The 23,773-nt window shown below is 46.5% G+C and overlaps 1 protein-coding gene across 5 annotated transcripts in view; it reads left to right on the top strand.

Moving 5' to 3' along the window:
- PTPRF (protein tyrosine phosphatase receptor type F) overlaps positions 1 to 23,512 on the top strand; it is a 589,418-nt gene extending 565,906 nt beyond the window's left edge. For all 5 annotated transcript variants that reach the window (XM_063140104.1, XM_063140096.1, XM_063140111.1 and 2 more), the window contains 11 exons: positions 2,031 to 2,154; positions 3,874 to 4,049; positions 10,229 to 10,348; positions 11,106 to 11,260; positions 12,975 to 13,260; positions 16,265 to 16,443; positions 18,671 to 18,797; positions 19,444 to 19,569; positions 19,894 to 20,048; positions 20,362 to 20,497; positions 21,964 to 23,512. In XM_063140104.1, coding sequence (XP_062996174.1) covers positions 2,031 to 2,154; positions 3,874 to 4,049; positions 10,229 to 10,348; positions 11,106 to 11,260; positions 12,975 to 13,260; positions 16,265 to 16,443; positions 18,671 to 18,797; positions 19,444 to 19,569; positions 19,894 to 20,048; positions 20,362 to 20,497; positions 21,964 to 22,032 — 1,653 coding nt within the window. In that variant the 3' untranslated portion in view covers positions 22,033 to 23,512. The remainder of the gene's footprint in view (positions 1 to 2,030; positions 2,155 to 3,873; positions 4,050 to 10,228; positions 10,349 to 11,105; positions 11,261 to 12,974; positions 13,261 to 16,264; positions 16,444 to 18,670; positions 18,798 to 19,443; positions 19,570 to 19,893; positions 20,049 to 20,361; positions 20,498 to 21,963) is intronic.
- Positions 23,513 to 23,773: the final 261 nt, after the last annotated feature.

Genomic DNA, 23,773 nt, shown 5'->3' with positions numbered 1-23,773 from the left:
GAAACGGAGATCCTCTGCCATTGAACCTAACACGGGGATGCTCTGTTTTGCCAGAAGGGCTGGTACAGTGTTTTGAACGGGGTCATCACTCCTCCCCGTAACCTAGCCCCATCTGCTGGTTTTGTCGATGGCAGTCTCAGGCTGTTGCTCCTCGAAATGCCGAGGAAAGAGAGTGTCTGCACAGCCGTTAGTTATTCATAGCTTAAAGCAAGGAGCTTCCCAGTGCTGCTAGGGAGGAGACAGACCAGGAAAAATGCCAGCACAGATGATACTGAGCTGTTTTCGCTTTGTTGCTCATGCGTGTTCTGGTATATCTTGCCTTCCTATCTGTCACAAAGGCCCCTGCTCTGGGCGTGCTTAGTCATAGTAATCTGCCATAGCTGTGCCTATGGGCCAATGGAAAAAGGAGCGCTCTGTCCATTGCCACATCCTGTCGTCATAGAGAATGGTTCCCCAATTGCTGCATCAGGCTTGGGATAGACCACATGCCAGGTGTTGTTTGCTGGCATGTGGTCTGTCCCAGGTGTATATAAGGGATTGGGGAGGTTGCAGGAGGGCAGGCAATATTTGCCTATGTGGAGAAGTAATCCAGGCAGCAGAGGACCTTGGCAAATACGTTGATGAAAGAAGGCAAGTGGGTTGAATGAGCACTGTTTCCTTACCACTTGCTCTCTGAACCTATGTTGAGGGTGCAGGTGAGAGTTCACCGTGTTTCTCAGCAACCCCACAGTGAAGGGCAGTATACATGAAACAATGAAGTATTATCTAGGTGAGAGAGATTTCTCTCTGGCTGAATATGGAGTGAAGGAACATATTGCAAAAGGTCACACACTGGGTAATATTTTTTCCTCTTCATGTTACTCCATTCTGTGAGGATGAAGCTTCTGCCTCCTTCCACCTGAGTGCTTCACCTTAACCTGGTGCTCTGCAGGGAAGGATAGAGAGGAACTGCACTCACTCTGCAATCCTGTTCCTCAATTGGATGCTATGAGTTTGAATGGCATTTTCCCACCCTCTCTTACCATCATTTGCTTCTTTGCTTTTTAACTCCCTGGAAGTTGCACATTTGACTCACTGAAAAAATTATGGCTGCTCCTTCTTTAAAGTAGCTCTAGTAAACCTGGTAAGCAAAGATGGGGGGAAACTTGAGCAATGAGGGTTTGGGGTCTCATGTAAATGTTGAGCAGCAAATATTGGCCTGGGTACCTGGGTTGCTGTTTCTCTGATGCCAAGTAGTGTCAGGAAGGATTTGTAGAGAAGAAACAGCAGTTGAGAGAGGATATTCTGCCTTAACCCACCCATAATACATATTCCAATGTGCTTTGTCCGCAGACAAGTATTTGCTGCAACAAATGGGGAAAAGTAGCAGGAGACGTTGCTGGGGAAAGGTTAATTGGGTATGCACAATTGTGCACACAGAGACACAGCCCTTCTGCCTGCAAATCGTGCCCTGCTGCTGTGTTCCCAGACTAGTTTTCACCATCAAACCCACAATTCATCCCTAAGAGACAAGACACCACCTCTGTCTGCATGCTTCTGTTCTCAAGGTTGCTTTGAAATAGTTTGGGTATTTTGCCGTTTCAAGGCCTTCAACTGGGCACAGATTTCCCAATATGCTACACATCAGAGAATTTACTCATACATGACAACTGTTACCAGCTTGTAATGAATCACTGTTTTTGGCTTTTAGACATGGGAGAATTCACACAATGTAAAAACTAATTACTGCACTGATTGCAAGTGGCCAATTCCTAAGTTCACTTTCGGGGTTTATCCCTCAGCATAGGCAGGGCTTTTTTGTCTGTCCAGATTGAATGTGCCTGTGGCAATTACATTGAATCAACTTTCAGATCTCTAATATGAAACTTTTGCATTTTTCACTCTATACTGTTTTATATTCTGGGAGTGGCTGGTGTTTATTTCAGAATTGAGAAAGGTGTGTGATAGCTTGAACGCTTGTATTCCTGCCACAGGTTGAGAGAAAGCACTGTACCTTAGTGTTTCTTGCAGTCTATTCTTCTTCCTTGCAGTCCATTGATCCTGGGCAGCAGTTTACCTGGGAGAACTCTAACCTGGAAGTGAACAAACCAAAGAACCGCTATGCAAATGTAATTGCCTATGACCACTCCCGGGTCATCCTGACCTCCATTGATGGTGAGTGTATTAGCAGCTCATGGTGCTAACAAAATGCCCTGCTTTAGACATGAGGAATTGAAGCTCCATACTGTGCAATGTATCCTGTTCTGGCTTCAAAATTTAGAGGCCAGCGGGGTTTGACAAGTTGCCATAGAACTTGTGTCAGTAGCTGGCATGGTGTGCATGTAGGCTCTGGGACTTAGTAACCCATGATTTTACAGCTGAACCACTCTCACACATTCTGGGATGGCTTGCAATTAGCCAAGCGCTCCAGGAACTGGTAAGTAACCAGAACTCCCACCAACAGTCAACTTTTGCAGTCCCTCCCTGTCAACAGTCGTATCCCATCTTGGCTACTTTTGCCATTGCTTTTGCGGGCAGGTAATGGCTAGAATGAGGCACAACTTGGGTCTTGCTCCTTCTCCAGCTCTGCTAACTAATAAATGCTGGAGACAGACAATAGCTTTTTCAAAGGCAGTTTGAAAGAGGGATCATTGCTCCCTTCTTTCCATGGTGCACCTATCCAATTTTCAACTCTAGTAAATAGGATTTGCAGGGTGGTTGAATGGTTTTCAAACCTGCAAAACCTGTTTATCAGTGACAGTGTGACAGACATAGATGTATACATCAGGAAGCAATGCCCTTCTCAATCCATTTTCAATCCTCTTAAAAACGATCCTATCTCCAGACAAAGTTAATTCATGGACCTCTGCTCCTTAGACTGCTCACTGTGTGAGTCTTGGCATGGTGTCCTTTGTATACCCACCTGTCTGTTGAAAAGGTGCATCTTTGAAAGAATAGGAGTTTGCATCACCTCCTATAGCCACAGCTATGAGAGAACAGCAAGTGTGCAGCTTCTCTTGTGGCCATGGCTAGAACCTTTTACCATCTGTGATACTTGCCAAAGTCAGGGCCACTATGCACTGAATCTTGTGCGCCTTGACTGTCCAAACCAGTCCTTAGCCTCTTTTTTTTTCATTGTCCAGTTCAGGAGTAGCAGGGATTTTATGTCCTCTAGGAGGTGTACTCAACCACAAAATGACTTTTGGCCTGAAAGTTGGGCAGTTGGTTCCATGTTGAGCTCCCTTGTCATTTTGACCCAGTATATTCTAGTTGGAACAAACAACCTCTAGAGGGAGGGGAAAGGTAAGGCTCATTAGGGGCAGCAATTACCTTAGTACTTGTGTATCCTGCTTATATTTTTAATCCAATGTGTGATATTGTCTCCAAAACACACATCAGGTTTGAGGGTTTGCCTGGCAGACTCTCAGCTACTATCTTCAGAGAGTATGTGCTCTACAAAGCAACTCTGCCTTTATTGAAGCCGTGCTTACTCATTCATCCTGTTAGAAGAGGCGAATAAGCTATTGCCAAAAGAAATGTAGGCTTCAGGGCTGTCCATTCCTGGGACATCCAGTACCCAGGCCTTGGACAGACTTTATGCTGCTGCAGTAGCAAGAGACAAGCAGCTTTATTTCCTGATTTTGCTGAACAGTGATCAGTCCCCAGAGTGTCTGTTTGTGTTCTATACAATAGTACAATTTGTATACTGCTTAAATGCCAGTTAAAAGGGCCCCCTCATCTATTTCCATTCTGCCAGAGGTCTGCTTGGCAGTCATGTCATTCTAGATGAGGTGTCTGTATGATCTCCTCCCTCTCCCAACACAGCCCAGGATTCTGCCTGTCCTCTTGCTTTCTCAATCGCCTGAAAACACATGCTCTTTCTCTGTCATTCAGGAGTCCCTGGAAGTGACTACATCAATGCCAATTACATCGACGGCTACCGCAAGCAGAATGCCTACATTGCTACACAGGGGCCTCTACCAGAAACACTCAGTGACTTCTGGAGGATGGTATGGGAACAACGCACAGCCACAATTGTCATGATGACCCGGCTAGAGGAGAAGTCTCGGGTACGGATAAACTCAACTTCTGATGTTTGCAAGGGATAACTCAGAGAGGTGCAGTCCCTGTTGAATCTGAGACATGGAGGAGTCCTAAGAGCAATTAGAGCTGTACATCACTGCAGGCAAAGATGGGAATAACATATCAATGTCAGCCTGCCCATCATTCATCTCCTCCCAACTCAACCAATTGTAGAAATCCTTATCCAAACTCTACATCAGGCACCATTTGCCTACACAAGTGAACTGACTGGGGGGACATGGTAATCTGTTTTATGGCTGTTTCGCAGACCACTGGGGTTTTTGCTTCATCAGTGAGTCATGGTGGGAATCATGCCCCATAAAGCTACATACAAAGGATAAAATCTCACCATGACTCCGTGTGGGAAATAGTGGCTTGACAGAGTGCTTTGAGCTCTTCTCAACCCTTGTGAGGATGTTCAAAGGCATTCAAAGAGGGAGAGAGTGATCGTAACCATGATGGCAAGCCCAGCCCATTGGCATGCCTAGCCCCCATGCATTGGAGGGCTTGCCATCATGGTTATGATTCCTCCCTCCCGTGGCATCAGGTCTCACCCTTCTTCAGTGTGCCTGAACTCCATGTGTTGTACATCTGCATAGTGGCCTGACGCCCACCCACCCACCCACCCCCATTTCTCCAATTACAGATAATACTATGGAGATAGTGGCATACATGCCAATAGCATTATCTGTAATTGGAGAAATAGGGGTGGAGCTTGTAACACTGGAGGGGGAGAGCTGCTGCCACAGTTACAATCCCTGTCCCCGTGCATACATTTTGAATGTTTGCACAGGGCTTCTGCAAAACCCCATATAGCCAAGCCTTTCCCACTTGCCTGGGGTCCACTGAGCTGAAGATGCCTGTGTCTAGGTATACCCTCGGAGACATGGAGCTAAGTCTGAAGAATCTTGGGCAGAGGGCTCTCCAGAAAGTAGCATCTTTTGGAGTGAGCATTTGTGCTCACAGAATATTTTATGTTTCCATGCCAACCACAGGGCAGGGAGATGTGCACTTGGACTATGGTGCACTCATCTCTTTAGTCAAATAGACTTGAATCAGGAGACGGGAAATGGGGAGTTTGCAGGGAGAGAAAAGTAGCTGAATGAAGCAGGGCAGGGGATGTATTTGGGGGGAAAAGGAAACCACTCAGTGATTTCTGTTTTGCTGAGTTAATACTGAAAGCAGAACACTGCCCTTTGTGTGATCAGAGGACTACTGAGCAGAGTTGCAAATGGAATAATAGGGACTAGTCTGCACTCCCACCCCAGGTAGGAAATAATCACCCCCAGATTCTTACAGAAATAGCTTGTCAGTATTGGTGGATGGCAAAAAAAAAAAAAAAAAAAAATCACATAGGAAATTGATCCACCCCTGCCATTTATACATTCAAGTAGTTGTCCAGAAGGAACCTTATCTATCATGTGAATGTGCACAGCTTTTGCTGAGTCTATACCAGTGCCCAATAAGACCTGTCATGCTAGATCAGACCAGTATACAGGATGTTTGACTTCCTGACAGTGCCCAGCCAGAGAACACAGAAGAGTTTACAAACCAGGAATAAGACTGATAACCTATTCTTTTCCAGGATCTAATGTTTGAAGTCGGCCTTCTGGATGTCACGGCTAGTAGCCATTTATTGTTTTATCCTTTGGGTATTTTTTTCTAACCTGGTTTTAAATCAATTTGTGCTAGTGGCATCACAACATTCTGAAGCAAAGTGTTCCATTAAGTTAATCATGCATTGTGAAAAAACCACAGGGTTTTATTTGAGTTAAAAACATGCCTTTTAATTTTAGTGGATGGCCTCAAGGTTTCTGACAGTTGCTCCTAGTCATTCTTCCTACACTATTCATGATCTCATAAATATCTATCAAGTCCCTCCCCAGTAATCTTTGTTCTATGCTAAATAATCCCTATTGTTTTAGAGTTTCCCCACAAGGATGATCCACCTTGGTTGCTTTTCTCTCACCTGTTTCTATAACCTCTGCAGTTCTACCATGTCCTTTTTTGATGTGGGGCAATTGGGATGTGTGTGCACACTTGCTCCTGTGTATGTGTGTTGGGGGGCACACATTGCACAGGACAGGTAGGCTGTGGCACTGTGTCTATTCCAGCAAAGCAGAGGGAGGGAATAAGTTGGCTCTGAAGGTGTATCTGGATTTAAAGTCAAGGACCAATTTACTTATATAAGTAACCACTGATCGATACTTGATACATACCAAACTGGTGGCAGCTTTGCGTGGCAAGCAGTTTTCTGTGTGAAATGATTCTCACGCAGCTCCAGCAATTTAAGCGTTCCAGTACAACTCCTGTCTTTGAGTTCACATTGTGAAAGGCTGAAATAACAAGAATAGATGAGGAACTACTTCGCACAAACAGTTTACAAAGTGGACCTGCCTCCATGTGGTTGCATTTAAGTAGCCACCACAGTGTTTGTTTGCACCTATTAATTGGGCCTTAGAAATCCAGAACAGGCCTTTCTGTTTTAAAATAGTGCTTGAAGTTGAGGTAAAAGAGAAATGACCCCTTTTTTAGTGTCAGAATAAATGAATATCCAAAGTCCAGTTTGCTTTGGGGGCGTCCAGCTATCAGAAGATGCTCCACAGAGTGTGTTTCTCCAAGATAACATGTTCTGTAAGGCCCTTTGGGCACCTGTCTGTGTCTCCTGCCTTGCTGCTGTTGAGATGCACATTATCTCCTGGTAGCACACTTCCCATCCCTCCCTCTCCTAATTACTTCCTAGGAGACGGAGGATGTAGCAGTACCCTCGAGGTGACATACTTCAGTGAGCTAGCCTGCTGTCCAGCCAAGTGTAGTCGGGGGGAGGAGGTGCACTCACTTACTTGTTCCTCTGCATTGAGCTGAGTTCATACCATGGCTCTTTAGAGGCCAGCCTGCCTTTGCTAAGAGTTACAGATATCATACACTTCCTAGAGAAGCAGACACCCACACCCAGGGGAGCTCAGTCACCTAAGGAATCAGAATTGCTTCAGAATGGACTCAGGCAGAGAGATACTTGAGAGGTAAGAGTAAAAGCCTGCTCTAAGGGCAGATCCCGCACTTGGGTCTTCTCCCAAGTGACAAGGTCACTTTTGACACCACTCCACCTTTTCAGTGCTCACTCAGGCTTGTTCTTTTTCTTATCTCCAAGCACAAGGGCTTTCAAATTGGGGCTAGAAGGTGGCAGCCACCTTTTTCAGCCCCAGCAATGCTATGTGTGAACATTGGTGCCTTGAACTTTGACATCTGGGATTTGGTGCTTGAAAAGGTTTCCAGATGTTGTCATGGGGGAGCAATGTGCAGGAAAAATCTGTTGTGCTTTGGTTTTTATGGTCTGCAGATCCTGCCAGCTTGGTAGCATGCATCATCCTCACCTTTCATGTATGCACACTACATAAAAGCTGCAAATAGCAGATTCATTTACTGCCTCCGAAGTATCTGCAATTGGCAGCAGAATCAGCAGCACACACAATCTGTCCTGAGCCTCCGGGGCCCTATGTGTGTAGTGGAAAGAGCCCAAGTTGACTGGATTCCATCCTTTTCCAGAGAAAACTCTCCTTGCGCTCTCTTGCTTCTGCACTACTCCATAGGAAGAGCCCTTGAGCCCAGGTATATCGGAGAGCTTCCATTCCCACTTTTGCAGGCAGGGGTCAGATGGGGTCTGTCATAGTTACGCTCTAAACCAGCTCTTCTCAATTTGTAGCACCTGTATGGAGGAGAAGTCTCCTTATTCTCCCAGCCGTTGAGGGAGCCACCGGGCACTGCCAGCAGTAAATGAATTTCCAGGTTGCGAGCGTGCTCCTGACATTAATGAGAAGCGAGCGATGCCAGAAGAAAGACTCTCTTATCTGGTTTAGTGCCATCGTGCATCAGCTTCAGCATAAAATTTACAGAGCTTGAAAATGGGGCATAAACATTATGGGTAAATTTGGCAGAAAATGTGAGTGACTCTTATCTGGTCATGAATAAATAATTTTCAATTACCAGCTAGGGCTCTACTATTAAACCCTGGGATAGATTACTTCAAAGTTTGTTTTGTGTTTGTACATACACAGCAATGCAGTTTCCCCAGAGTTGGGCAGAAAAGGGTGTCTGTTCCTGAAGAGGCTGCTGGACCCAGGCAGGCCTCCACTCTTGCCTTCCTGATGTTACGTTGTTTGTCACTAGTGTGAGGGAGCCAGGCAGCAGCAGACCTTTCTTGTTGAAGACCACACTTCCATGGCCTCAGGCGAGCCAGGATTACAGCTAGCCCACAGGTCCTCTACAGCCATCCCCATCTGCACAGACAAGCTGTGTCCATCCAAACTCAAGCACAGAAAAAGGCTACGCCTTAGAATAAGCAAAGGACGTTGCACCGCAGTGGAACTTCTCTAAGCTCTAGGGTGCACTTTCATGTCTTATCCAAGAATGGATACAAAGCCCACCCACTAAAGGCGTCCTTCAATTAAAAGGCAGAACACCATTGATTTCTAATTAGGCTGTTGTTTCTGCACTCCCTATGAACACACACAGCTAATAATTGAGTTTACTATTTCTTGACAGGTCCAGATGATCCCAATTCATTCTTCCATGTAGAGGGCAGGAATGAAACTTCTGTTGTAGTCAAGCAGCTGCAGGCTTAGCTGGGCAAAACAGAGAGGCACAGGCAGAATAGGAAGCAGAGGGCAAGGGGGTGGGTTGGCGAAAAGCTTGTGGGGAGAAGAAAAAACGGAAGTAGCAGCAGAGACAAATGTAATTCCGTTCTGAAAACATGGATCAGTGTAGATAAGTTGGGAGAAAAAGGGCGGCAGATTTTATGCCACCTTCCTCTGCCTTGGAATAAAGCAGAGTCCATACAGAGAGCAGTGTGCACCTAGGAAAACATTTTACTGCTAGTACCGCTACATTGAACGAGAATAGAAGAGGGTTTGGTCCCAGCTGACTGGACTGTCCATAGTGCAGTTACAGACAGGAGGTACACTCCTTATTAAGAACATCAGAAGTGCCCTGATGCCGGATCAGACCAAGGGTCCATCTAGTCCAGCACTCTGTTCACACAGTGGCCAAACAGCCATCGGCCAGGGATGAACAAGCTGGACACAATGCAACAGCACCCTCCCACCCATGTTCCCCAGCAACTGGTGCATACAAGCTTACTGCCTTGAATACTGGAGATAGTACATTCCTGCTCTTGGCTGCTAAACCTGACAATAGAGATATTGCAGGGATGGGCATCATAAACTGACACATCTTCCTGTTACTTGGCACCCTTCCACCAAGAAGGCTAATCCCAGTTCAGCAGACAGCAGCATTCACAGCTATCCTAGTGAAGGGGTGTCACACACACATTCACAGCTCAAGACAGAGGGATCTTAAAATCTGAATTTCTTCAGAGCCAGCCATAGAACAGCTCATAAAACCTCTGTTTGTTTCTCTGGGAGCTTTCTGAATGTCCTTGGGAGACAGAGAGGCACCCCGAATTTGCTGCTGTGGTTCCCCCTGGGTGTCTCTTCTCTTCCTAGGCTTCCCTTGGCACAAACTCACTGGCTGTCAATCTCCCAGGTGTCTGCAGTTTCATGCTCACATACAGGATTCTCCCCCCACCAACCAGCTGATCCTTGGGGAGGGCAATGCCAATGACCTCATGACAGGAACCATAGCAGATTCCCAAACAGAGGATTATAGGCTGTGGCCAGGCTTCCCACATTCACCACTGAGGGGGAGGAGAGATGAGTATGCTTGTCTTCAGACACCAATCTTCCCAAAGAGCAGGGAAAGGACAGAAAATTACAGGGAAAGAAATTGCTTTTGAATTGACTATTTTTCTCAGTTTCTCTCCCTCTTGCCCATTAGCATCCTCCTTGCTTCTGCTTCCTGCTTTTGAGCACCAAGTATCTTGTCAGTCCTTGCTCCCTGCCTGGCCATCCAGTCTTACTTACCTGGATGGGGTCCAGGACAAGACAAAAAATATCCAGTAGCTCTGTAAGTCTTGGCCAAATGCACTATGCATGTTTTGCATTCTACGCTATACACCCAGGCCTATCCATTCCTATCAGCCATTCCTATCATGCAGGGGAAATGTGAGATTTCAGAGCAGAGAGAGCAAATCAGGCTCTGAAGCACCTCAGGGGCCTATGCAGAGGCCCGTCCAAGGCACTGACCTGTTCTTTCTTGTCTCTCGTCACAGGTGAAGTGTGACCAGTACTGGCCAGGCCGTGGTACAGAGACCTATGGCTTGATCCAAGTTACGCTGTTGGACACAGTTGAACTTGCAACATACACAGTCCGCACGTTCGCCCTGTACAAGGTACAAGAAGGGGGGGATGCGAGCAGCCAAGGTCTTGTGAGAATGAGAGAGATGAGCTCAAGGCACCTTTGGGGGAGAGGAGTGCAGGGAGGTGTATTGGCTCTTTTGCAGATGCTTGGAGGAAGAGAAGCCATCATCCAAAATAGGCTGGTGTCAGCTAAAGCAAGAGCTCCAGATGCACTCACTCACTGACCACACAGCCCTACTGTCTCTGCCCAGGGTTACATCCAGCATCATGGCTTCAGTCCCAGTTTGGGCGCAGTAAGCAGCCCAGTGTTAAGAACTGAATGACAGCTGGATGGGCCAGTGCCAGTGAGTGCTATGTGGTGAGTTTGTTTTCTCCCTCACACACTTACTTAGAATGGGAAAAGAAGCCTTGAGGGCTCTTTGTGCTTCTTATCCCTGCCGTGAAAGCCAGGCCTGAGATCATCGTGTTGCTGGTGTACTCAGGTGAAGCCTGGGAAACCTTGTTTGTTTGTTTTAACATTCTTAACTGCTCTTCAGCCGTGGCTCTCAGAGCAGCCTACAAAACCAAATAAAAATGCAACATGCAACCAATCACAGCAGGCAGCTAAAAATACAGGATTAAACAAAAATAGAGCTAATCAGTAAGGAATATGTGCATGTTGCCAGAGAAAGTGTACAGCAATCCTGTGTGCTGAAGAGTCTTCATTCATCTATGACACATAAGTGCTAAGCTAGAGAATTCAGCCACTGCCCACCACCACCAACTGGGGTCTTTTGGCTTCATCCACAGAATGGGTCCAGTGAAAAGCGAGAGCTGCGACAGTTCCAGTTTATGGCCTGGCCGGACCATGGTGTGCCAGAGTACCCTACCCCTATCCTAGCCTTCCTGAGACGGGTGAAAGCCTGCAACCCTCCTGATGCTGGCCCAGTGGTTGTACACTGCAGGTAAGGCTGATGCCTACGCATGGACGACATGTGTGTTTGTGACCCACCACTGTAAAGAGGTAGGAAGAGCCTGCCAGCCTCTGTGTTTTGGCAGTGGCGTACCTATTAGGATTTACAGCCAGCCCGCTGCTGCAGAAGCAATGGAATCAGCCTTATAATCCCTCTGCTACCATAAACAGCACTTTGCAGTCAATGCCAATCAGAGCAACTCTTAATTCACTATTTTCCCCGAGAAACAGCAACAATATTATGAAAATTAAAATGATATGAGAAGCAGAATTTCAAAGGGGAATTCCACATATGCCTCCAGTTGAAAGAATATTGTTGCCTTAAACACACTCCTTTGCACACAGAACACATGCACACTCTTGACACCCACAAAACACACAATTATTACTCTGTTATTGACTTTATTCTATTTCCCATATGAATTGAAGGCTTTGTTTTGCTACGTATTAAAATGACACACAAAAAGCTCTAAAAGTATCCGTTTTCAAGATAGATAGAAAATCTCTTTGTACCACATTAAGATGAATTTTCCCAGAACCAGGCTTACACAAATCAGGACCAGGACCAGCATCAACAGTAAGCCTGGTCAGGCTTCTGCCAAGGGGCCACAGCCCAGCAAGGAGCCACTGACAAGCCCTCCTGGACTCACTTCTTCTCTTTATCGTTACAATCTGCTTGCTCACCTGCTCTCGCTCTGGCCCAGTCAATGGTGGTGATGAAGAGGAGCAGTAAATACCACTGTCTTACTTGCTTACCAGCTTTCTACCTTTCAAGTAAGCAAGTGATAGCCATGATGAGTAAGAGGATGAGGCGCGATAGCAGCTGGTGACAGTGGCAGTGAAAAGATAGACTCACTGGGGATGGGGCCCCATTGAGGGTGCCTTGCCCAAGGGCCCTCAAAAAATCTGAAGCTAGCACTCAAGATACTGACATGCTTAATCTAAACTTAATAAACAGTCACATTCTGCTAAGAAGTACATGCACTAACAACACACAAACCTCTGAGGATCATTCTACATGTACATGAAGCACAAATCTAGTTACACACCGACACACCATCTGCATTCACAGTCATAGACTTTCTTGCTGCACTCCGGGATGGAAAGAAATGATTGCTTCAGCCACAAACATTAGTTCACTAGGAATCAGCATCTTATCTGGCCAGTGATTTATCTCTTGCAGCTGAGTGGGAACTATTACTGAACAAACCACTTCATCACTGCAGCTCTCACAAACTCCTTAGAAATGGTATTTAATGCTCTCCCTTCATGCTCTGGTTCAGATGGGAGTGGTGTATAATTAACACACGCTCTCTCCCCATTAAAACCCTGTTAAGAATTTGACGTGAGTAGCAGCAAGGAGATGTCCTGCTGCAGAACTCTTCTCTGTCAAATATCACATCTGTTTCTTGTTGGTTGTGTTGGTTTGTGCATTGAACCAAGTTATTCACCCCAAAAGGCACAGCCCAAGAAAGGTTAGGGATCCCTGGCTTTGTAAGAGAGGACATTGCACAGGGGCGCAGTGGAGGATTCCAGCATCCTAATTCCATGTGCTATATTCGCAAGGGGGAAACCTTCCTCCTTTGGGGCGTGACCTTGAGGATTATCTGTTCCTGCATCATGGTGGGGTGGAGGGGGACAGATTAAAGGCTTAGGTTTGGCTCTGAAGGAAGCAACGTTCCATGTTTTGTGCCATGCTTTTACAGCGCTGGTGTGGGCAGGACAGGGTGCTTCATCGTAATTGATGCCATGCTTGAGAGGATGAAGCATGAGAAGACAGTGGACATCTATGGGCATGTGACATGCATGCGCTCGCAGAGGAACTATATGGTGCAGACTGAGGATCAATATATATTCATCCACGAGGCCTTGCTTGAGGCAGCCACCTGTGGAAATACCGAGGTGCCTGCACGCAACCTCTTTGCTCATATCCAGAAGCTGAACCAGGTACCTCCGGGCGAGAGTGTCACAGCAATGGAGCTGGAGTTCAAGGTGAGCACAAGAGCATTTGCAGTGTTTCTCGCATGTGTCAATGCACAGAACAATCATGGGGCTGCGTGGCTGGAACTGGTGCCCCTGTCTGTCATGCCCCACAGATCTCTGCACTACTATGAGGACTCAATTCCTGGGTTGAAGGGAGAGACAGATTTTCTAGGGATAATGATTCTTTTGTAAATTTCTAAGCCAGGTAGGAAGTGATTAAAATACATTTGAATTGCAGAGTGGGTGTCCTCGACATTTCCCTCTCGGATTGGCAGCTTCTGGGAAGGATATAAAAAGGCAGATTGATGTGAAGTTCTCAGCAGCACTGCTTTGCAGAACGGCTGGAGCTGCATCCAAAATCAGATGCAGATTGGGCATTAGTGATAATTGATGTCACTATGAACAACTTCTCTGGAAACGCTACTAGTTTAAATATTTGAGATGTCAACAGCTCCAGTGCCCCCTGCCTTGTTCCATTCTTCCTTCTCCCTAGCATGTAGAAGGAGCGAGAGAAGGCTAGTATTAGGTTTAGCTGGCATGTTGCTTGATGCAATTTAAGTAAGTAAAGTCCCCTGGTTGTCACGAATTTCTGTGCTTGCTAGCACCATCGCCCACACTTGTGGCAGCTTCACACCAATATTTCTTACAGACTTGATGCAGGTTGCAAGCTTTGCTAATGCCCACATACTCTGATGATGTGCATTTGTACAGCGAAGGCGTGTGGGGGAAGATCGTTCCTGTGGGGAAGCAGTGGAGCATGTAGACTGTGAAACAGACTACAGAAGCCTTGCTCTACCCTGGGAATAGCCTCTTGCAAAACAGCAGCCAGAGAGTCAAAATATTGACTTGCTGTGCAAACACAAGGCAAAAGAGTGCTGCCTCTGAGCTTTGAGTACTGCCAGCTCTAGGTGTTGGGGGCCCCTTGGGCGAGACTCCTTCCACAGGGCCTTTATCCTTCTCACCACGTTCACTCTCCCACTCCCTCAAGGCCCAATCCGCACTACTACCAGAGGCAGGAGTGTATGAGTGAGCTGCTGCTGCTCTGTCTTTCCATCATGAGCACTTACGGATGAGAGAGTGGCAATGGCAGCAAGGAAGAAGAAATGGAGGAACTGCCATCACTTGCTGAACGTCTCACAGGAGACTGGGAGCTGCTCTTCACTGCTGCTTACTTGCCTGCTCTCTTCCGTGAGTAAGTGGGCAACGCAGAGAGTGCTGAGAAGCTCAGCAAGCTGCTTCTCTTTGCCGCCACCATCATTCCCAAGACAGACGATGGAGGAGAGAGCAAGCGTAAACACGGATGACACTCCTTTGATTTTCTCCTTCTTGGCGGGATTGTGCCTAGCCTGGTCCCAGTGGGAGAAGGCGGAGAAATAGGCAGGTGGTGGCAGCTGCTGCTTCCTCTTGCTGGTCTTGCCTATGGAGAGGGCAGGCAAGCAGGCGGTGATAATGAGGAGGAACAGCAGGGCCAGAGGGCTGAGGCAGCCAGTATTGGGCCTCAGCAGCTACCAGACAATGGCTCTACCCCATGCCACACAGCAGAGTAGCAGCCACAGAGTGAGAGGTGGGTAGGTAGAAGTGCACTGAGGATGAATGAGGAAGGGGTGGAGAAAGTGCCTGCACATAGACTGTAAAGTTCTCCTACAATTAAGATAAACTTCCCTAATTAGCACAAATGCTTATAAGGATTCCTGTTGTATCTCCCCCTCCTTTCTGATGGAACATGTGAGAATTTTTCCTGTTCTAGTCAGACAGGGAAGCTGTCCTGCCAGCAGCTGGAGTCAAGAACCATGAAGCAAAGCAAGGGCTACCTTCTGGAGCTGTTGTACACACACTGAACCATCAGGGGGTGATGGTCTTTATAGAGGACTAGATCGTCACATCTCTTCCTAGAGCTGCTCAGGGCCAGGATCTGAAGCCTATGGGGAAGGTGTCTCCTCCTCGTGAGTAGGCCTGGTGGATGAGAAGTTTTGGGCTGCTATGAAGTCCACAAGGTCCCCAAATGTGCTAGCGTCCACTACTCTCCCTCCTCTCACAAGAGGTCTCACTGGAACGGAGCTCAGAATTGTCTAAAACTCCCTCCTCACATACCTTCAGTTATCGTATGCCACACAATCTTCTGTACTGAGCCACTACAATGTTCCAGCCATTGCTCAAGAGGCACCAGGAATGGGGATAACATAGGAAGCTGCCTTATAGTGAGTCAGTATATTGACACTGAATGGCAAAAGCTTGCTGGATTTCAGGCTAGAGCTTTTCCAGCCCTACCTGGCACTTGCCAGGGATTGAACCTGGAATCTTCTGCGTGCAAAACATGTGCTCTACCACTGAGCTAAGACAAGGGGAGCTCAATGTATATGTCCCTGGGGTCAACACTAGAATGGGAGTTGGTGCAGTGCCAGTGATAAAGAATAAACACAAATCGCAAAGAGGCACAATGTTATGGAATTACCCTGACTGCCTCCCTACATACTCACACAAATCATAGGTCAATCTTGGAGCTTTTTCACATGTTACAGTTTTAGGTGTCCAATTAAGGTATTTTAAAGCATGCATCTACAAATGTAAAGTGTGAATATGACAAGTACATTCTCAAACATGTACTTTAGGATACAGTCATCAGGGAGCTTTGGTAGGCTGAGCAGATATCTGCTTGGTGACAAACCCACTTTGCCTCTGCTTAATGTGAGGAATGGTCCTTAGAACTTGAACAACAGTGGCATGCAATATCACCCAGGACTCTCTCCTCTGCCCAGTACTTGCCTTCTCAGGACCTTTGCCAGGATTGGGCAGGAATATTCTCCATCTTCAAGACTGCTGGAGTGGATGGAAATACCCCTTATCTGCAGGTGGGGAAAAGCCCTGACTGGATCCAGGTACCCCAGCATACTAGATCCGTTTCACTTCTGTTACTGGGAGAATAGCATGTGTCCTTAAATATCATGGCTGCTGCTGCTGCTGCTGCAATGTGCCCCTGCCCCCCTCTGATCGGTCTTTTCTACTCCCCTCACAGCTTCTCGCCAACTCTAAAGCACATACCTCACGATTCATCAGTGCCAACCTCCCGTGCAACAAATTTAAAAACCGCCTGGTAAATATCATGCCGTATGAGCTGACACGGGTTTGCCTGCAGCCAATTCGGGGCGTGGAGGGCTCAGATTACATCAATGCCAGCTTTGTAGATGGCTACAGGTAAAGTATTCATTCTGACCAGGGCCTAAACCACCTCCTTTCTTGTTGCTATATTTGTTCCTCTCAAAGCTGGGCAGTTCTACCAAGTAGTGTTGGTTTAATCACAATCAGTTGCCTTTCATTTGGGGCCATGAGACTTTGTTAAAGCTGCCTGCCCTCTAGGGCCTTGCATCTTGTTGCCTTTTTCCACTTGGGCTTTATTAGCAGTTAGCTTCAGGTACTGGTTTTTCTCCAATCCATTCAGTGCTGGCAACTCACTATGTAATTCAACTTCCAAACTTTTGCTCCCACAATAGGGCTGTCTTGCAACATTGGGAACAGGCTTGCAATCCCAGCAGGTGGGATGCTTCCCATCACTTGGAAGCTGAGATACAAACCATCTTGCACAAAGGAGGAACCAGCTTGTCTCCATAGTGGATCGCCTACTGAAGTAGGCTTGGGAATCCTTGAGGAGGGCAGCAAATGGGTGGAAACATTGCTGTACATTTTACTCCCTCCCAAGTCACCTCATGATGTTGCAGAAACAGCAATGAATTGGCAATGTGCACGATGACGAAGGCAAGCCACGTGAATGGCAAAGCCCCAGCAACATGGGGAGGCCTCTTGCCGCAAAATGGAAGAAAGCCGAGTCTGTTGCCAGGCCTCTTATGCTGTCACACTGGGGACAGAAGAGCAGATTAGCTCCTGGCCACTTTGCCTGCTTTAGATCTCAACTACCCAGGGTGTTTATTTGCTGCCTCCTCTGTGTGTCCAGTGCTGCGATGGAGCTGCTACTGTTGGGAGAGGGATGCTGGTGAAAAAGCCTGCCAAGTAGCAGGTGGTAGCATTTCATGTCCTACCTAAACTGTCCCTGCAGGCCCCTGTTTATCTCTTCCGTCCTTCCCTTTGAAGTGAGCAATCGTTTCCCACTTTATCTAAAGAGATCAATTGGCCCAAGGTGCTATAGATGGCTCTGAAGCTGCATCTTTATTAGCGCCTTTGTTTCTCCCTCCCCCCTTCCACTCCCGCCTTTTATGATGTCTTATAAATCCACCTTGGAGCAGCTTCCATCTCTGTCCCGCACATTACAGCTGTCCTACAACAGATTCATTAATTTTTAGCACCAGTGGAGAGATTAAATGAGAGTGAATAAGGCTAAGAGCCCAGGACTATATTCAAGGGTCTGTAGTGCCCCACAGTGGTAACGTAAAGATGTCACAGCTTCTCTTTACAATTATCAGCCTGATTTTACATTCTTCCTTAATTTCACTGTGAAAACTGGCTACCCAATGCTGGATTCACTGATAGTGGATGTAGGGGTCGTTGAGAAAGGAAATACAATTCTCATGTATTTGTTTGGTGTTTCTTGATTCAGCAGCACAATTAAATTTTATAATAGCAGAAATTTCATCCTTTGGGTTGATGCACAACATATACCCTATTTCAGTCTGGACTCTTTGCAGAAGGCACCACTTAAAGCACCCAGCAGGTTGTAATAACAAGCTTTGAGATTGCTGTAATACTAAGCTGGCATGATAGCCCAGCCTGCATGTGCATTTTAGTAAACCCAATTAGTATTTTTTATAGCAGGCATCCTCAACCTTTTTTGGGTCGGTGGGCAATTTTGGAATTTTGAGAGAGTGTCATGGGCACTCTTACATAAGAGCTGCCATCAGAGGAGGATTGACCATGGCTGCCTTGATGCAGGCATTGTCAGCCATAAAAGGCTAATTTCCCAGAAGAAAATCTGGTGTGCTTATAGGAAGGCAGAGGTGGGATCTGAGCTCCAAAACACAAAACCATTCTTTTGAACTCAAAGATGGCAATGGAGGGTAGTTTAATTAAAAAGGGGGGCAAGGAGCCTGGTGGGTGCCAAAGCAGGCATCTGTAAGCATATTGGTGCCTATGGGCAACATGCTGGAGACTCTGGTCTTACAGGATTAGTTATCTCAGTTTATTAGATGTGCCTCTTCACAATTGAGCAGGCTTGGCCTATGTGTTATTGCCCTGTTTCCATCCAGGGACCTGGATGGTCCTACTTGTCTCACGTTGGATCAGGTGATTGTGAAACAAGAGCTGCAGATGCTGCAGAAAGCGAGGGCTGCATGTGTGGCTATGAATGCTACCAAAGATCTAGATGTGTGACACAATTCTTCCCCCACCCCACTCCCAATCATCTTGCTAATTATCTTCCCATCCCAGAAATGCCAGAGTCAGCCACCATTTAGAACTGTTTGCTATCTTGCAGGCAGCAAAAGGCCTACATTGCCACCCAGGGCCCCCTGGCTGAGACCACAGAAGATTTCTGGCGCATGCTATGGGAGCACAACTCCACCATCGTGGTGATGCTGACTAAGTTGCGAGAGATGGGACGGGTAAGTAAACACCTTAAGCTTCTGGAGAGGATGAGTGCTAAGTGGAATCTTATTTGGGGCTGTTTCCACAGTAGGGTTCCAGAAGCATAGCCCAGTCTAAGTTCAAGGTATCTGACTCATAGAGCTGAAAGGCACTGGTGTCATTGCAAATGGCAAAGCTCATTGCACTAAACCTGTCAGATGTATGCCTGACAGGCTCTGCTAGGACCCAGCTGGTGAGCCAAATGAGCTTTCTCTGGAACATTCAAAGTGCTAAGAGTTGTTTTTTCCACAATCATTAAGAGGAGCCATCAGCTTCAGGTTCTTGGCTTTATGGGTTTGCTCAGACCAAATAAAAAGAGAGCATTTGGGCTAGAACTGGAGTTTCCTAGTAACTTAGTATGGAAGAGCAGGCTGATTGCTCATCGGGAAGTCATGGAAAATGGAGGTGTGCAAAGAGTAGATGAACCTAATCAATCACATCATGCTGGGAGGGAAGAAACAAATCAGTGATTTGCTGCTTGAGTTAGAGACTGGAGCTGCGGGTGTCAGGAAGAGCTTCACATTGTCACCCTAGACTTCCTCCAGCTTCAGTCACTTCGTAATCTTCATGCAAGGACTGCCACATATTTTGGGAGTAGTGATTCTGAGTCTCTTTGCTTTTCAGGAGAAATGCCATCAGTACTGGCCAGCAGAGCGTTCTGCTCGGTACCAATACTTTGTGGTGGATCCCATGGCTGAATACAACATGCCTCAGTACATCCTGCGTGAGTTCAAGGTCACAGATGCCAGAGTGAGTACCACACAGTGTCTGATGTCATTATGCTGTGCACATATAGTGCAAGTACCATGGTGCAGAAAGGCACTTATCAGGCATCTGATCTCTCATTGCCTTGTCATCCCTGCATCGGTGTTTCTGTGCCAAGGGGCTGAACTACCTAGGAAATGGCAGCATGAATTTCATACATGCTTTCCTGGCATAAAACAAAATAGCCAGTGTGCAGCAAAAGTAATCTGCTTAGATGGGCTGGGCCTCCCCTTCTTAGGGCTTTCCAGGGTCTGAATAGGAAGACTGTCATGTAGTTGGGAGCCAACCTCTCTCTCTCCCCACAACTAGGATGGGCAGTCGAGAACCATCCGGCAGTTCCAATTCACTGACTGGCCTGAGCAGGGAGTACCAAAAACAGGCGAGGGCTTCATTGACTTCATTGGGCAAGTCCATAAAACCAAGGAGCAATTTGGTCAGGATGGGCCTATCACCGTACACTGCAGGTGAGTTTTGGCACATGGCAATCCATGGAAGCTGGCTTAGCACTATGTGCCTATGGTGAAGTGATTGGGGTTGCCAAAGAAAGCTAGAGAGCAACTGCACAGATGGCTGCAACTTCCTATGCATGGAAGCTATTTCCTAGGAGGAACCACAACTGCCTTGTGATTTTGAGCACCATAAGAGCAAAGTAGTACTTGTACCAAGGAACTTTAGTATATGGGAGACCTTCTGGTTGTGATCTATTGGACCTTCAGTTCCTTCTCACTAAATCCAACCTGAGACAACTACTCACCTGCCCCTCTTTCTTGTGTGCAGTGCGGGAGTCGGACGCACTGGAGTGTTCATCACATTAAGCATTGTACTGGAGCGCATGCGCTATGAAGGCGTGGTTGACATGTTCCAGACTGTGAAGACCCTGAGGACACAGCGACCAGCCATGGTGCAAACAGAGGTACATCCACCTAATACAGTTTGCTGCTTCACAAAGGACAGGAATAGGGCTCTGCACTTGGATACTAGTTAGACATGCCTGGACTAAAGCTCTGCCTGTACTTGCTTTCAGTATGGGGAAGCTTTTGTGTAAGTAGGCAATGTGCTATATAACACATACCAGGCAGCCATTAGCTTTGCCCTCACTCCCATGTTAATATAGCATACATAGAATAAACTATAACAGGAACAACCTACTAACAAGTTACCTGTAACATCGTAAGCGTATATGGCATTAATGATGGAAAATAGATGAATTGGTCAAGATTAATGAAGCCATATCAGAGCACCTGTAGGAGGACCTTCCTCTTCCTTTCCAGTAAATGTTCTCCTCTTGACTTATGCCCCACTGTGGGTCAGTTCCCAAAGAGTAGTCAGTTGGGGTATGTAGGAAAGTATTATGTTAGAGTTACTATTTTGGGTGCATTCAACTTTTTCCTGGAGGGCGAATACTTCCTGGAATATTTTACTATTGCAAGAACTTCTGTCACTAGTTTAAAGCACTGCGGGGAATTTTGTACCCTTTCTGGAGAAATTCCTTCTGGGAGAGGTGGAAGTGGAAGCACCAGGAGAAGACAGAAACATTCAGTTGTACTGTGCAAAGAGCAGCACCACCAAGCATTTGCAAAGGATCAGACCTGAGGTCAATTGGCTGTCCCCTGGTTGGAACCCAGGCAGCTGCTGGGTCTAACTTGAAGGCAGCCTGGATACTGTTGCATTGCTGATATCCATGCTGCCTTCTGGCTAAAAATGCAACTGCAGCCCCAAATACCAATGGACAGATTTCTCTCTTTGCAGAAAACAAATAGGAGGGAGGAGCTGTCTTGCTTGCTGGGGGAAGACAATAGGCTGCCTGCTTCTTGTAGCCAAGACAAGAATTAGCGCTGACTGCTCTCTCCTGCCTGATTCGCCACTGTTGCTTGTCCTGTTGTCAGTCAAAACAGCCTATTAAAGAGTCTGCCTTTTCCCAGTGGCTGGATGAGAAGAAAAGTAGAAACTCATCTTTCATCTCCCCTTCCATAGTGCACAGAGCCCCAGTAAAGTACTGTAATGCCAGAGTAAACTAATATTGGTGCCAGATAGGTAAGTGTGATCACTGCCAAAACTCAGTACTTGGATTTTCCATAGTCAAGGAAATTTGCCCCTGGCTCGGTCTTATTTCTTGGCACTTTGAAAAGGGTGAGATGGTAAAGATAGGCATAGCACCTCCTCATCACATCTCATGCAAGGTCCAGTGTCTGGCCTGGTTAGAGGCCAGGCACCTCTTTATAAAGTTAGAAAGATATGTAATACAGTCCCTTTGCGGTAAGTATAGGGTGCACAGCATGGCCCTTCTGCTTTCTCTTTAATCTTTGTACCATGATGTGATGAAAGTGTTGGCCTCCTTTTAGAGCTTTGTGCTGACCACTTCTCTTCCTCTTTCTCCAGGACCAGTACCAGCTGTGCTACCGGGCTGCGCTGGAGTACCTTGGCAGCTTTGATCACTATGCAACGTAACTAGTGCTTTCGGCCAGTTGCAGCGGGAATGTCCAAGAGCAGAGACGGGTTCTTCCCAGCCAGCCGCCCATTTGTTAGTCCTTCTGTGCAGATGTTGCCGCTATGGCAGCAGCCTCCCTACGACCGACCAGTTTTGACCACAGTATTTAGGTACATTGCCACAGCGCCAAAAGTGGGACCATCTTCTAGTATTTCCAAGCTCCAGATTAATTTCTGTTATTGCCCCTACTCCTCTTGATAGCATTTCATGGTGAGAGTCACTGGGTGGATGGAATGGGATCTTTTATATATGTAAAATAGTTAACTAGCCTTTTATATCTTTTCTTTTTTTAAATTCTTTTGCAAGTCTTAACGTTTTGCTCAGGCAAAACAGGAGAATAGAGGTGGTGGGGTTTGAATTTCCTTTTGCTTTCTCCCCTCCCTTTACTCTTTTGTTGCCTCAACCATAGTGGTGCTGCCCATTTTCGGGCAGCCCCAGGTTAATATTAGCAGCTGGCTCACAGCTCTGGGATCCTTCCACTCCCTCTTCACTCCTTTGTAGAATATTCAATTTCACAGAGCTGGAGCCAGCCTAATGATTATTCCTAAAGCCTTTTTTTTCATAGGCCTGTCTGTCAGGTGGGACTCCAGCAGCTATCAGATGCTTGGTCCTATTGACATGTGTCCAGTGACCTCATATTTGTCAGCAGATCCCACGCAAACTTTCCATTTGAGGGAGACCCACTGCCCTGGGATACTCTCTTGTTAAGATGGGTGGGAAATGTGGCATCCTTGCCACACACAAAAGCAAGTTCCCAAAAGGGACCTGACCACAGACACACATTTATTTAGCCCTTTCTGTGCCAGTAGCATTCTGAAGTGCTGTTGCCTAGGCAACTGTGGCCAACCAAGTGCGTTAGAGCATCTTCCAAGGTGAAAGAGCACAACTCTGGGAAGCCCAGCCTTCCTGCACAAATGACCCCAGAAAGGGGGTGCCTTGGTGATTGGGGGAGGGAGGGGGATCAGGGTTCTTCAGGTAAGGAAATCTGTTCTCAGAGGCTGGATGTGGCTATAATTTCTGCTATCCTGTATACGTTTAAAATTCATTAGAATGCTGTATTTTCCACTATGACAGGATGGTCTAATTAACCAATGTGGCAAGACTACTGGACTTAATTTAACAGTACTATATATTAATACTCCTTATTATCTCACACTTGCACTAAAGGCAGGGAGATTACAGCCTTCTCCCAGGTGCATAGCTCTATAAATAAAGGTGGTGGAAAGGTCTCTAACTGTATTATCCAATGTATCCAAACTGCATTGAAATCAACAATCCTGGGTGGTGATGTTGGAGAGAACATTCATTTTTACCTTGTGAAAGCATAGTGCTGTAGGGGTCACTGTTGTATACAGTCTGTTTTCTATTTGTTAATAAAAATCTACAGCATCATTGCATAATTCTTGATGTTAATAAATTTGAATAATCGGGTTTCCTACATATTTGTTTTCCTGTCTTGTTTTATTTGGCAATTAGCAAATAAACCTGTAGTCCGCCTAGAAGGCGCTCTAGAAGTTCACAGTTGTGTGGGAGTGAATTCTACCTGATCTTGCAGTGGAAAGCAGGACTGAAATGAGAAATAAGTTGCAGAAAAGGGGAAATCTTGTTGGTCTGCTCACAGAAACAAGGAGAAGGAGGATTGGGTGGAGCTGACTGCCTTTCAGTAGAATAGGGGTGTGCCATTGATCATATTTGACTTGA

The sequence above is a fragment of the Elgaria multicarinata genome, chromosome 1, assembly GCF_023053635.1.
Source record: "Elgaria multicarinata webbii isolate HBS135686 ecotype San Diego chromosome 1, rElgMul1.1.pri, whole genome shotgun sequence".
Lineage (NCBI taxonomy): Eukaryota > Metazoa > Chordata > Lepidosauria > Squamata > Anguidae > Elgaria > Elgaria multicarinata.
Note: the sequence above shows the minus strand (reverse complement) of the source record. Positions and strands in the feature narration are given on the sequence as shown.